Source organism: Thamnophis sirtalis, unplaced genomic scaffold (genome assembly GCF_051295495.1).
Source record: "Thamnophis sirtalis isolate CommonGarterSnake01/CBP01778 unplaced genomic scaffold, rThaSir2_p1.2 scaffold_6, whole genome shotgun sequence".
Taxonomy (NCBI): domain Eukaryota; kingdom Metazoa; phylum Chordata; class Lepidosauria; order Squamata; family Natricidae; genus Thamnophis; species Thamnophis sirtalis.
Genome location: NW_028261386.1, coordinates 81,859,660 through 81,873,181, shown reverse-complemented (window position 1 = coordinate 81,873,181; position 13,522 = coordinate 81,859,660). Strand labels below are relative to the sequence as shown.

The 13,522-nt window shown below is 42.3% G+C and overlaps 1 protein-coding gene across 2 annotated transcripts in view; it reads left to right on the top strand.

Annotated features, from left to right (window-relative positions):
- Nucleotides 1–853: 853 nt before the first annotated feature.
- The window catches only part of AKAP12 (A-kinase anchoring protein 12), a 69,318-nt gene continuing 56,649 nt past the window's right edge, over nt 854–13,522 (top strand). The window contains exon 1 of one of the 2 annotated variants that reach the window (XM_087718292.1): nt 854–1,269. In XM_087718292.1, the coding sequence (XP_087574418.1) occupies nt 1,129–1,269 (141 nt within the window). In that variant the 5' untranslated portion in view covers nt 854–1,128. Of the gene's footprint in view, nt 1,270–2,264; nt 2,393–13,522 lie in introns of those variants that run through there. The other variant, XM_087718293.1, reaches the window with a different exon arrangement.

Sequence of the window (13,522 nt, the reverse complement as noted above, 5' to 3'; positions counted from 1 at the left end):
ATCAATAGTATTTAAGCCTCACCGAATACAAAAGGTCTACTTTATAGGCTATTTTAGACTATGTCTGAATTCAACTGCTGTCCTCTCAACAGAGTTTAGTAATAATGAGATAATGGCTGGTTTTGTTTTTTTAAAAAGAAATTCATAATGTGAGTTATGTCCCACAAAACCTTCCATCTAATTCTAAATAATATGCTGCTGACCAGTCATTTTTATTTGCTGTTGCTTGATCCCATGATACCCCTGGTTTTGTATTGTTTGCTTACAAGGATCAGTGGTTTGAGTGATGACAGATGTTGGCACTTTTTACATCACCTCCTTTGAAAAAAAATACCAGATTAATACTAGATTACACTCCACATTTGGGTCTACTTAAGTGCGAGAAGCCTGTTAGGAGACAGTGATGGAGACACAGATTAAGTATAAAAGAACACTTGTGCTAAATCCAAACCATGATTCCTAACATCCTGGATAGAAGAGTAGGCACGTTAGAGCAGTCAGATGCATCTCTTAAGGCCGGGAAGGGAGGGAGAGGTTGTTCAGCTCAAAGCTGAAGGTCAGATGCTCCATAAAGCCTCCACCCTCTCTCCCCTCCCCACCCCATCTTTTAATGATGGAATTCAGAGATGAAGTCAATTCAGGGGAGTGATGGGAGTTACTTCTCATCTTCTTAAACCTGGACACAAGTCGAAGGACAACCTCGAGGATGGGAAACAGGGACACCCAGACAGCGCTACCTCGGCCAAAGGTGCTGGGATATATTAGCCATTCCCCTGGCCTGCCTCCTCACCCGGCTCTTCCTTGATTCCCAGGTCTGATGCTGCAAGGCGTGTCCGGGGCTCTGCTCATGTGATGGAGCAGGAGGGAGAGGCGGGCGGAGGACCAAGGAGGAGGTAGTTTTGTTGGCTCTTTTTTTTTTAAAGGAGTTTGCAGAAACCTCCTAGGTTGGTTCAGTCGCAGCCTGGCCGCTTTGCTGAACAGCTGAAGTTAAGGAGCCGAAGAGCGCAGCTGCCTGGACAGCTCTATTATTGCTAGCGCCTATTTCTCTTTCTGGGTTGAAAAGCGTCGCGTCGCGCCCTCCCTGAGCCCGAAGGGTTGGAGAAACGGACGCCAGAGAGAGAGAGCGACATGGGAGCCGGGAGCTCTACGGAACCGCGGAGCCCGCAGGATGAGACCACCGCAGCGGGAGATTCCCAGCCCGGGAGTCCGGGAGGGCGGACGCCAACGGAAGGCGCGGCCGAGGCTGGAGAGCCGGAGGACCCCTCCAAGGTACGAGAGAGAGCCTCTGTCCCGCGGCGCGTGTCTGGAAGAAGCTGCCCAGTTTGGCGGGGGCGTTAAGCAGCTCTTTCTGAAGGACGTTCCGCTTCGCGCGCAAACTTTCCGGGGGAGCCCCGAGCACCTGCCGGGGAGCGCACGGGCACCTGCCTCCCCCATTGCCATCCCGCCCTCTCTTGGGGGGGAGGGGGAAGTTTGGCGGGGTGGGGCGTGGCGGCGGCGGCGGCGGCAGCTACTCAGCTCTCCTGAGGCAGGGCACTGCGTAGCCGGCGCCTCCGCAGTAATAAACTCTTTCCTACCTTTTGTCTGTCAGAAGAAGTCCTTCCTCCCTCCCCTTTATCCCCCAGCCGCCGCTAAGGCTCAGGAGTAGGAGCCGGAGCGTTTTAGTCGGGCCCCTCGCGAGGTGCGGCCTTCCGGCGCCTCCCGGTCTCACCTCATGCCTCGTTCCCTAAGCGTGATGAAGGGCGTCCCGGTCCTGCACTGTCTGGGTTCTTTCGCACCTTCCTCTCCTGCTCTCCCCCTCCCTTGCACCCCCGGGAGAAGGGGTGAAGGCATCTCCCCCCTTCCCCCGCTTCCGTCGCTTTCCTTTTGTGGGTATGGTACAGACGGGGTGGCGTGTGTGGGAAAGACCCCACCCTATGGTCGGACGGTGGCGGCGGGTGAGGGGGGGGGGGCTGCTGCGTGCCAAGATCCTCCTGACTGCAGTCCTGCAGTCAGCCCAGTCAGCCTTGTGGTGCCTTCGCCTCGGGCTTCTGCAGCCGCAGCCTCTTCGGAAGATGCTGGTGGGAGTGGTGCCAAAACCGAGAGAGGGGCGAAACAAAGCAAACTTGTGCCTTTTGAGCACCGCGTTGATTTATCCTCTCACGCTGTATTTGCTAAGTGTCTCCCCCCCCCCCTTTCCTCGCCCCAGTATCGCCTTGCAGCACGTGCGCGGAATAGCGCGCTTGGGCTGTCCAGGGCTGTGCTGCGTACCTTTTGTTTGCATTAGCAAATAAATGCCTGCAGTTTCTCTTACTATATGAACGTTCCCAGAAGATCCGACCTCTGTCGGAAGAAATATAATAACTGGAGGGGACGAAAGCTTTTCTCAGGGAGCTTTTGCGGTACAGTCTTAATGGTATGGAAAAGGTTTGAATTGGGGAAGCATAAATAAAACCAACAAAAAAAGCCCTTACTACATTTTTTCTTAAGCAAAAGAAATTATTTCTTGCATTGTGATACTGTCCCAGAATATAGATTTTTTTAAAAAGTGTAATATGTTTTTTGTCTAACGTTTTAGGTTCTTTAATTTAAAAACAAAAACAAAACACTTGTGTTGAACTACAGATAAAATTCTCCAAACTTGCTTCTTTCTCTAATGTGTGGGTGTTTCAAAAGCTGAAGAACTGCTAGTGACTTTGTTTTTCTGACCTTGTGCCTTGGGTGTTAATTCCCAACCATTTTTCCATAGTTGGTGCTTCAATGCATACTGTTGACAGAAGTTTAAAAAGTGTTTCTCTGTGGGAATTTGTTTTTTTTTCCCTCAATGAAACGGAACAAAGTGTTTAATAAGTTGAAACTAAGTTTTCTGATGTCGTTTTGCAAAGCAAGCCAGCAGGGAAAGAAAAAGAACAGGAAGTAAATGCTTTCTCTAGCTGGTGGTGAAAGATGATTTAGTTGCAAAAATGTGACAACTGAAATGATTAAATGTATCAGAAGTATATGCCCCAATGATAAAATAACATTGGCCTGAAGCTTGGGAAAGGGGGGAAAAAACTGCTGAGGTCAAACCAGCCCCTTCACATACTGTGTGAAAAGTATAAAATTATTTACTGTGTTTCAATTTCCCTTGAATTTTAATTCCACGAAGTATCTGTAGTTTGTATCAATGTGGATTCATGATGTCAAGACAAAAAAAAGCACGATGGGGTTAGCTTATCCTCTATGAAAAAAGGAATTGGTCATAATTTTAAGTTGAAAATTAAATTATTTTAGGCAACATTCATCCATACACACACACACACACACACACACACACGTGTGTGTGTGTTCAAATGTTGCAGTCTAAATCATTTGTATTTAAATGAAAGTTTAAATCCTACACTTCTGCAACACCAGAAAAATGGATAATTTTCAAGTTTGAAGGGTTAAGGAGCCATTCCATCATGGAGTCCCAATATCCTTGGAAAACATTCCCTCAGGCAAAGCAAAAATGTTCATGCCAAATCTATTAGGCATGATCTATTCTCCCAAACATGTATGTCAGAGACTTTCTTTATATCAAACCTAAATTTGGGTTTGAGTTTTCAAAGGGAAACTTCTTGCTTATCTGCCTAATTTTCTATCCTACAACCCACTCCACTTATTTCAAATCCTGAAAAGTAAAAGTCATTTTTTCTTCAACCAATTTGTTTCGGATGTACAACATACAGATATCCTTGAATTACAACCACAACTGAGCCCAAGATTTCTGTTGTTGAGTGAGTTTTGCCCCATTTTACAACCATTCTTGTGACAGTTGTTAAGTGAATCTGGTTTTCCCATTGACTTTGCTTGTCAGGTGACAAACGGCAATCACATGACCCCAGACAATGCAACCGTCATAGAGTCAGTTGCCAAGCATCCAAATTTTGATCATGCGATGATGAGGATGGTCATAAGTGTGAAAAATGGTCATAGGTCACTTGTTTTAGTGCCTTTGTAACTTTGAACGGTCACTAACTGAACTGTTGTAAGTCGAGGAGTACCTGTAATTACTTTTGATAGAAACAACCATTAAGAATTGAGAATTGGTACTGAAAAACCTTTACCTGAATGAAAAAACTGCAGCCAAGTATACCTGTCATTTCTCTTATGTGGGAGAAAGTAAATGCATACTTTTCAGGGATACTATTTGCTTCATCTCCAGTCTGTATGATCCTCAGTGAAAAACAGGTTGCCTTGTGTGTTGTATTTTGCATCTTGCTTACTTGGTGGCTCACTGGCTAAGATGCTGAGCTTGTCGATCAGAAGGTCAGCAGTTCGAATCCCAAGGGTCACCTAACGGGGTGAGCTCCTGTTACTTGTCCCAGCTTCTGCCAACCTAGCAGTTCAAAAGTATGTAAAAATGCAAGTAGAAAAATAGGGACCACCTTGGTGGGAAGGTAACAGCATTCTGTGCACCTTTGGCATTTAGTCATGCTGGCCACATGACCACAGAGACGTCTTCGGACAGCGCTGGCTCTTTGGCTTTGAGACGGAGAAGAGCACCGCCCCCTAGAGTCGAGAACAACTAGCACGCATGTGAGAGGGAAACTTTGCCTTTACTTTACTTGGTCTATTGAACTCCATGAGAGTCACCTATATAACCTCCCCTGCCTAGAATATGATACAAGGTTAAGAAAGAGGAATTGACACCTAATAGGGATAGTAAGATATATAAACTTCCTGGCAAACGGAATGCCATATCATCAGCAAGTTTATCCATGAAAAGGTGTGGTAGATATTTTTTGAACTTTCTCGAAATAAGATTTTATCAATAGTCCTGAAAGAAATAGTTCTGACCATCATACCAAATATAATATTTCTTAGTACTTTTTGCTTGGATGTAGTATGGAAGTGTGTAATAATGATACACAAGAAACTGATATTAGAAGTGCTCCATTTACAGTATCTATTTACAGTATTTCAATTTTCAATACAATTTTAAATACACAGGATCACATAATTGTCTGATGTGCTAATTATTACAGAGCATTCTGTTGTAGAATAATTTATCACTTTGGTTCTACATATAGAATCACTAAAATACATCAATTTGTTTCATATTTTGTAAATCATATTCCATCATTGTCATATTGGAATAATATTTGATAATAGGTAATTTGTATTAAGTGATCTTAAATATGCAAGATGGCCATGCCACTTTCCACAGATAATTTTTAACTTTAGGAAAATTGTAAAAGGATACTGTTTAATGAAATTGGACAGTGGATTAGAGGCTTACATGAAAAAATATGCAGCTTTAATGTCTTCTGTGTTTTAATTCGGTTATGTTCAGTTCTGCAAGTGTTTAGATTTCTGTTCGTGTATTTCTATTGGAACAGAGCTGGCTATATCCATTCTTTTTTCCAGACTTTTCAACAAAATTCCATACTGCGCTTGAAAAAGTTATTTGTATTGTCTTTATTTAATAATCATTTTCAAGATATTTTCATCACTTGTAAATTAGGAAAGTTTTTTGAAGTTATGTTGTATTTGTTTACAGAACAAGCCTTTTAATATACAATTACCTTTCAATTATATTTATTCTTTTCTCTTAAAAAGAAATGGTAATATCACATTAAAGGTTGTGGATTCTATTGAAGTCCTTAAGGTAAATTCACTCATTCCACTCCTCAGAAACACCACCTTACAAAGCAGATAGACCAGGAGTGTCAAACCTGATCGCATCGCAGGCTATATCGTGATGTATCAGGATTGTTTTTGCCCTTTGGGAGCTGGCGTGGGCATGGCCTGCACTGGCCATATCTGGTCGGTTCACCGACAAAAGGGGGAACGACAAAACAGCGCCCGACTAAACCGCGTCACTGACGTCATCAACAGGGCGACAACAGCGCAGAGACAGAAGCACGCTGTAAACCCTAAACCTAAACTTAACCCCTAACCCTAACCCTAAACCTAATCCTAAACCTAACCCTTAACCTAAACCTAACCCTAAACCTAACCCTAAACCTAACCCTTAACCTAACCCTAAACCTAACCCTAACCCTTAACCCTTAACCCTAAACCTAACCCTAAATCTAATCCTTACCTTAAGTTGAATTGGCTTTCTTTCAACGCGCTATTTAAAGCGCCCTTCTTTCTCCGCGCTGGCTGTTGTCGCCGCGTTGATGACGTCAGCGATGCGGTTTAGTCGGACGTGGTTTTGTTGTTCGCCCTTTTGATGGGTCATGTATCTGGCCTATGGGCTACGTGTTTGACACCCCTGAGACAGACTATAGTTTATTGTACCAGTTACCTTAACTAGGCATAAATTTCAGGGAAATTTGTTTGCCCATATCTCTTCCTGAATAGCTGCTCCTGGAAATTAGGAATGGCAAGGATGCTTTCAAAATCAGTCTATGATAATATAATCCTGCACAATTTAATTTTAACATTCCATCTGGAATCAGGATTTCCCATAATTCATTGTGACTTAACATGTTTAGCACAGCAAAACATTTAGTTTTTGAGGAATGGGGCACATACTGATTGCTATTTAATGTTCAGTGTTTAATTCAGTTAAGGTCAGAGTCAAAAATTATGCAATTTTATATAAAACAAGTATTGAATTAAAAAGAATATATTCCTGGATAAGTGTATGCAGAATTGCAGTCTCATACATTAATCCCCACATCTGACCATAATATAAAAGTATTCCACATTAGAATCATAATAGCAAATTAATAATTAATACTCAGCCTTTCAATATCATATTTTTGCTCAATCAGTTGCAATGGAACAAAGTAATGTAGCACTTAACTTTAGTCTGTATATATCATCTTTAAACACAAATTGTTCCTATTAAGGGCAGTGCATTTCACATGAGCAGATTCCAAGGAATTTAGGATTTGAAAGTGTGTGTGACATACCTTAAAAATAAAGATAGGTCCAACCATCACGACTCTAAATCAGATGAGATCAGGCCTGTTTCACAATTTTTGCTGTAGAAAGAACATCATGTGCTACTAATGGTGATTGTGACAAGACAGAAAGGGATACTTCCATTAAATGAGATGGTGGAGAAGAGAGGGAAGAAGAGGAGGATTAGATTCAGTGATCAATAGGGTTTACTCAGAAAAGGTAACTTTACAATCCACTCAATCTAGATCTTTGAAAATAGATAATTAATTTTAACTTTCAGCCCATCTTTCCCCCCCCCCCCATTTTCCTCATTGAAATAAGATATCTTCTAGAACAGGGGTGTCAAACTTGCAGCAACATGTCATCATGTAACATATTGTAACCTTTTCGCTAAACCAGGGGTGGGCGTGGCCAGCCCATGACGCATCCAGCCTGCAGGCTGCGAGTTTGACTGCCCTGTCCTAGAAGGTTCTAAATAAGCTTGTATTTAGCTTAGATTCCCCCCCCCCTTTTTAATCACACACACTTTTGTTACCTATAACCATCTTTTATCACTTCTTATCAACCAACCAATCAACCAACCAACCAACCAACCAACCAACTCATACTTCCTTTATGGCACACATAATCCCTCTTAGCTCTTCAAGGTAGTCCAGATAAGAAGTACATCAAGGAATAATAGCTCTATCTTTAAGATTACATTAACAGAATCTTACAAGACTGAAAGCATTTTTCCTCCCCATTTCTTTTACTGTCCAGAATTCCAGGGAGGGTCCCTTCTGGAAAAATATCCCACACTTTCTTTCCTTCTGAGGACTTAGATATCTTTTATCTTTTAGTTCTCTAGGTGCAACTCTTGCTCCTGTTGCTCACCGTCGTTCCCATATACCATTGCATCTCCATAGTGATCCAACTTTTCTGTAAATGTTGGGCTAGCCTAATAAAAAATAAAGTTTGAGGAATTTAAATTCCATGTAGATAATGAAGGAAGCTCTATTTTTTTTATTAGCTTGCTTTTCATTCAAGGAATGATTCAGAATGATCTCCCCCTGTGGTGATCTGGTTGGGGCAAACTATTTGGAGAGCCAGGAATTCAGTCCATGGAATAGGTGCAGTTTTGGTACATGCCTAGAGTTCAGAGTTCCCAAATGTTTCTGATTTTGTCGACTGGAGGGGAGGGGATGGTTCTATGTGTGCATGCCGCTCCATTTGCATGAGCGGCATGCATACTGCTACGCTTGCCGACCATTTCCACAGCCCGATACGGCCCACTAGTGGGCCGCAGCCCACAGGTTGGAAACCCCTGATGTAAATGATAAACAGGACTGCTTTGACTTGTGTTATGCTCTTTGAAATAACCACCAGAAGAACAGAAGCTTGTATTTCCATTTTAAATTAAGCCTAATTGTTTTATTAGATTTATCTCCTAGTTATCCTAATAGATATTTTTGGAAAATATCGACTACAGCTGAAATTATGCTAGAATGCTATTCCCATTGTGGTATCAAATCACTCCGATTCGGACAGACCTGGACTCCGCTTGGGCAGTACCAGCCGAGATGCCGAGGGCTAGTCTTAATCAGATTTTTTGGGATGAGTTTGAATTTGTCACCCCTGAGGAAGTGGACAAGGCCATGGGAGCGATGAGTGCCTCCACCTGTTTACTGGACCTGTGCCCCGCCTGGCTGGTTTAGACCAGCAGAGAGGTTACACGAGGCTGGCTCCAGACGATTACCAACGCATCTTTGCAGGAGGGTTTTTTCCCGTAACCATTAAAGGAAGCAGTGGTAAAACCCCTCCTCAAGAAGCCTTCCCTGGACCCAGCTATTTTGAAAAACTATCGTTTGTTTGTTTGTTTGTTTATTAAACACTTATAGGCCGCCCTTTTCCCTGAGGGGACTCAGGGCGGCTTACAATAATGAGGGAGGGGAGTGCAAGACAAGACATAAAAGAAAATGTGAGTAAAAATAATTAACAATAAAAACACAACATTCACTCGGCATTCGGGCAGGGAGAGAGTAAAGTCCTATCCGCAGGCCTGACGGGATAGCCAGATCTTAAGGGCCGTGCGGAAGGCCTGGACGGTGGTGAGGGTGCGGATCTCCACGGGGAGATTGTTCCATAGCGTCGGAGCTGCAACTGAGAAGGCTCTCCTCTGCGTAGTCGCCAGTCGGCACTGACTGGCGGATGGAATTCGGAGGAGGCCTACCCTGTGCGACCTGATGGGACGCAGGGAGGTAATTGGCAGAAGGCGGTCTCTCAAATAATCAGACCCACTACCATGGAGCGCTTTGTGGATGGTAAGTAGGACCTTGAAGTGCACCTGGAGATCAACAGGTAGCCAGCGCAGCTCACGGAGGATCGGTGTTATGTGGGCGAACCGCGGTGCGCCCACGATCACTCGCGCGGCCGCATTCTGGACTAGCTGAAGTCGCCGGATGCTCTTCAAGGGCAGCCCCATGTAGAGCACATTGCAGTATTCCCGTCTCCAACCTTCCTTTTTTAGAGAAGGTTGTTGAGAAGGTGGTGGCGCTTCAACTCTGACAGACCTTGAATGACACAGATTATCTAGACTCCTTTCAGGCCTGGGTACAGCACGGAAACCGCTTTGGTCGCCCTGACCGATGATCTCTGGCGGGCCAGGGATAGAGGATATTCCTCTATCCTGGTGCTTCTTGACCTCTCAGCGGTCTTCGATACCATCGACCTTGGTAACCTTCTGCAGCGCCTAGGGGAGGTGGGAGTGAGAGGCACCGCTTTACGATGGTTCTTCTCTTACCTCTCTGACAGGTTGCAGTCAGTGTTGGTCGGGGGGCAAAGGTCGACCCATAGGAGCCTCAAATGTGGTGTGCCGCAGGGTTCGGTCTTGTCCTCCCTCCTATTTAACATCTACATGAAGCCTCTGGGTGAGATCATGTGACAACATGGGGTAAAGTACCACCAATATGCTGATGATACTCAGTTGTATCTTTCTGCCCCATGCCAGCTCAGTGTAGCGGTGGACATGATGTGCCGATGCCTGGAGGCTGTTAGGATCGGGGTGGGGGTGAACAAACTTGTGCTTAATCCCGATAAGACTGAGTGGCTTTGGATGTTGCCCCCGAAGGATTGCTTGGACAGTCCATCCTTAACCCTGGGGGGTGAAAATTTATGCCCCTCAGAGAGGGCTCGCAATTTGGGAGTCCTCCTGGATTCGCAACTGAAACTGGAACATCATCTGTCGGCTGTGACCAGGGGGGGCTTTGCCTAAGTACGTCTGGTGCACCAATTGCAGCCCTATTTGGACCGGGAGGCACTTCTAATGGTCACTCACGCCCTTGTCACCTCGAGGCTGGATTACTGTAACACGCTCTACATGGGGCTATCCTTGAAAAGCGTTCGGAGACTGCAGTTAGTTCAGAATGCGGCCGCGTGAGCGATATTGGGTGTGCCGAGGTACACCCACATTACACCTGTCCTCCGTGAGCTGCACTGGCTACCAATTGGTCTCCGAACTCAATTCAAGGTGTTGGTTATCACCTTTAAAGCCCTACATGGCTTAGGTCCAGGCTACCTTCGAGACCGCCTTCGGCCACATACCTCCCAGCGGCCAATAAGATCCCACAGATTGGGCCTCTTTCAGATGCCGTCAGCCAAACAGTGTCAGCTGGCAGGCCCTCGGAGGAGAGCCTTCTCTGTGGCTGCTCCGACTCTCTGGAACCAGCTACCCCCGGAGATCCAGACCATACCCACTCTCATGGCCTTCAAGAAAGCTGTAAAAACTTGGCTGTTCCGGCAGGCCTGGGGCTGTTGACCTCACTGTTGAGGTCTAGCCCCGATTAGAATGAATGTATGAGGGTGTTGCTGTTTTTAAACTGTTTTCTTTTATCCTTATGTGTTTTTTTCCTTATATTTTTTGTAAGCTGCCCGGAGTCCTTCGGGATTGGGCGGCATATAAATATATTTAATAAATAAATAAATAATATATTTAATAAATATTTAATAAATAAATATCATAAAATTCCCTCTAGATTTGTATGGATCTCAGAATTGCATTAATGTGCTCCTTAGTTGTACTTAGCTAGTCTAATATGCATGGCTTCTTTTACTTGCAGAATGAAGAAGACAAATTAAGATTCAAGTTGCAAAAAAGGGTTAAATGGTATAAAGGTCTGATTCAACCAGGTGAATGAAGCAAATTGACTGGTAAACTCTAGGCTGCATTTTTCACAAATATGATAAAGATGATGTATAATCTGCAATATATGAAAAGTACTTCATCACATAGTCCAGGGGTCCCCAAACGTGACAATTTTAAGACTTGTGAACTTCAACTCCCAGAATGCTCCAGCCATCATAGCTGGCTGGAGAATTCTGGGAGTTGAAGTCCACAAGACTTAAAATTGTCACGTTTGGGGACCCCTGACATAGACTAACAATCAGGTCAATGTAAACAACAGAGTAAGAGGCTACTTTAATCACTTTTGACTTTCCAAAGGTCCCTCAAAATCTTATTGTGCTATCCCAGGATCAGAGGACTAGTGAATTGTTAAGGGGCTACATCATTTTGCCACATATTTCTTCTTTTTTAGTTTTTTCTAATTTTTAATAATGGTAACAATAATTATAATATTGTTTTAGTGGTTTTTACTTTTGCTATATGCTGTTCAGAATCACTTGTCAGATGGGCGACTATATAAATTTCATAAATAAGTGCACTTCATTTATGGAAAAGTATCTTAGTTATATAGGAACAAACTTTGGGAAAACTAAAGCAAAAAAAGTTCCATTTTTTAAAATGAAGACAAGAACTAAATGGTTTTCAGAATAAGCCATTCTGTAAGAGACCAATAGAAGACAAAAGCTTTAGCAATAAGAATATTAAGTAATGGCTGAATGCAGTTTCAAGCTCAAACATCAGAAAAAAGAAAGTAATCTCAATGAATCTCAACAAATGGAGGAAAAGTACAAGAAAAGGCAAACGAGAGTTGTTATTGAGATCAGAAATCAGAGGAAAATTTATGGCTAACTGGGATAGCCCAAGAATAACTATTGAACATTTAATGTAGAGAAATGAAAATTTAAAAATATGAAAATTTTGTATTGCAATCTTTTATGAATGGGAGTACAGAAAGTCAGAAACATTTGTAGGAAGAAAACATACTCAGCAACTCATTCCTAGAAAGTGAGGTATGAGACAATGAACCAGCTTGCTCAGTTGAAATATTCACCAGATAGTTTAAAGCTGCAGAAAAAGAAGAAGTTGAAATGCTTACTGTATTATGTCAATAAATATGGGATAAGACAGTGTGGTCTACGGATTGGGGGTGCTGGGGATGGGGAAGAAAGAAGATTGAATTAATGTATAGAAAGCAAAACATTAAATAAATGTGAGCTTCAGAAAGGGCAGAGGAATATGATAGAGAATATGAACCAGATCTTAAAAATATATAACAGAGTAAGATCATCTGAGGAGGATGACCTTTTCCTCCTTAATTACATAAAGGTCTTTGATTGTTTAGATCATGTCCAGGATGTGAAACATACTAATGCTGTTACAACAGATAAGAAGCTACTATAATTTAATTTGAAGAAGCAGAGTGGTTCAGGGTTGGAAAGAGAAAAAGATGCATGTCATCTTCAAATCATTTTTAATTTGTACACCAAATGTATTCAGAATGAATGGATTGGAAGTTATAAGAACTAGAATTAAAACTGGATTCAGAACATTGTGATCTACAATATATAGAGGACATCTTTTTGTTAGGTGAAATTGTAGAAGAGTTAGAAAAGTTCATAAGGAAAGTAAAAATGAAAAGTGAAAAAATGTTTAAATTTTAAGAGAAAGATGAGAAAGATATAGTCAACAGCATGTTTAGTGAACTCTTGCTTAACAATCAAGAAATGAAGTTGGTAGATTTGTTTTTAAGCTCAAGAATAGATGCAGGTGAACAGTGTGCTATAGGATTAATCGTAGCTAGAGAATAAATAAAACAATGGATTTAGACTGGATTATAAGAATATTTCTATGATCAGAATAATTGAAGTAGTAGATTTTCCATTGGTAGTGAATAGGTGTAAAAACTGGAAAATGACAAGTAAAAGAAAGGATACCTTAAAAGTAAGGATTGAGAGATGGTGAGTAAGAGTTCCACATACTGTAAGAAGAACCAGTCTGTCTATCCCAGATGAAGAATTATGGTGGTGAGGTTCAAGAGGATTGAAGAAGGGAAGAAGAAAAGATGATGGATGAGATCAGCTATCTCTAAAAATGTCTGTGGAAGAAATGTAGACATTTGGGATCAAGACTATTTATCCATGGAACAGTAAGGAGCAGCTCATCTTATGATCTTGTTATCTCCCACTGAAAAGCATTCAAGAGGTAATATTGCAGATGTTTTGGCCTTTCTATCTCTTCCAAGAAATAGCCCGCCTAAGATTCAGCAGACTCCTTTTCATAGATGCATAGGAATGCAATCTTTAATAGTACAATCAATGTGTCTTTTATCAAAAGCCAGCAATACGAGTGGATTTTAATTTAAACATGAATGTTTTAGTATCTTTTAATGCATTTCAGAAGGTAATGATTCTGTATAAATTGATATAAGTACAGTACTGGACCAATCTAAGACTCTGATATCCTTCTCTAAATTTGCAAAGAATTATCTGTTGTCAGCTATTTTTG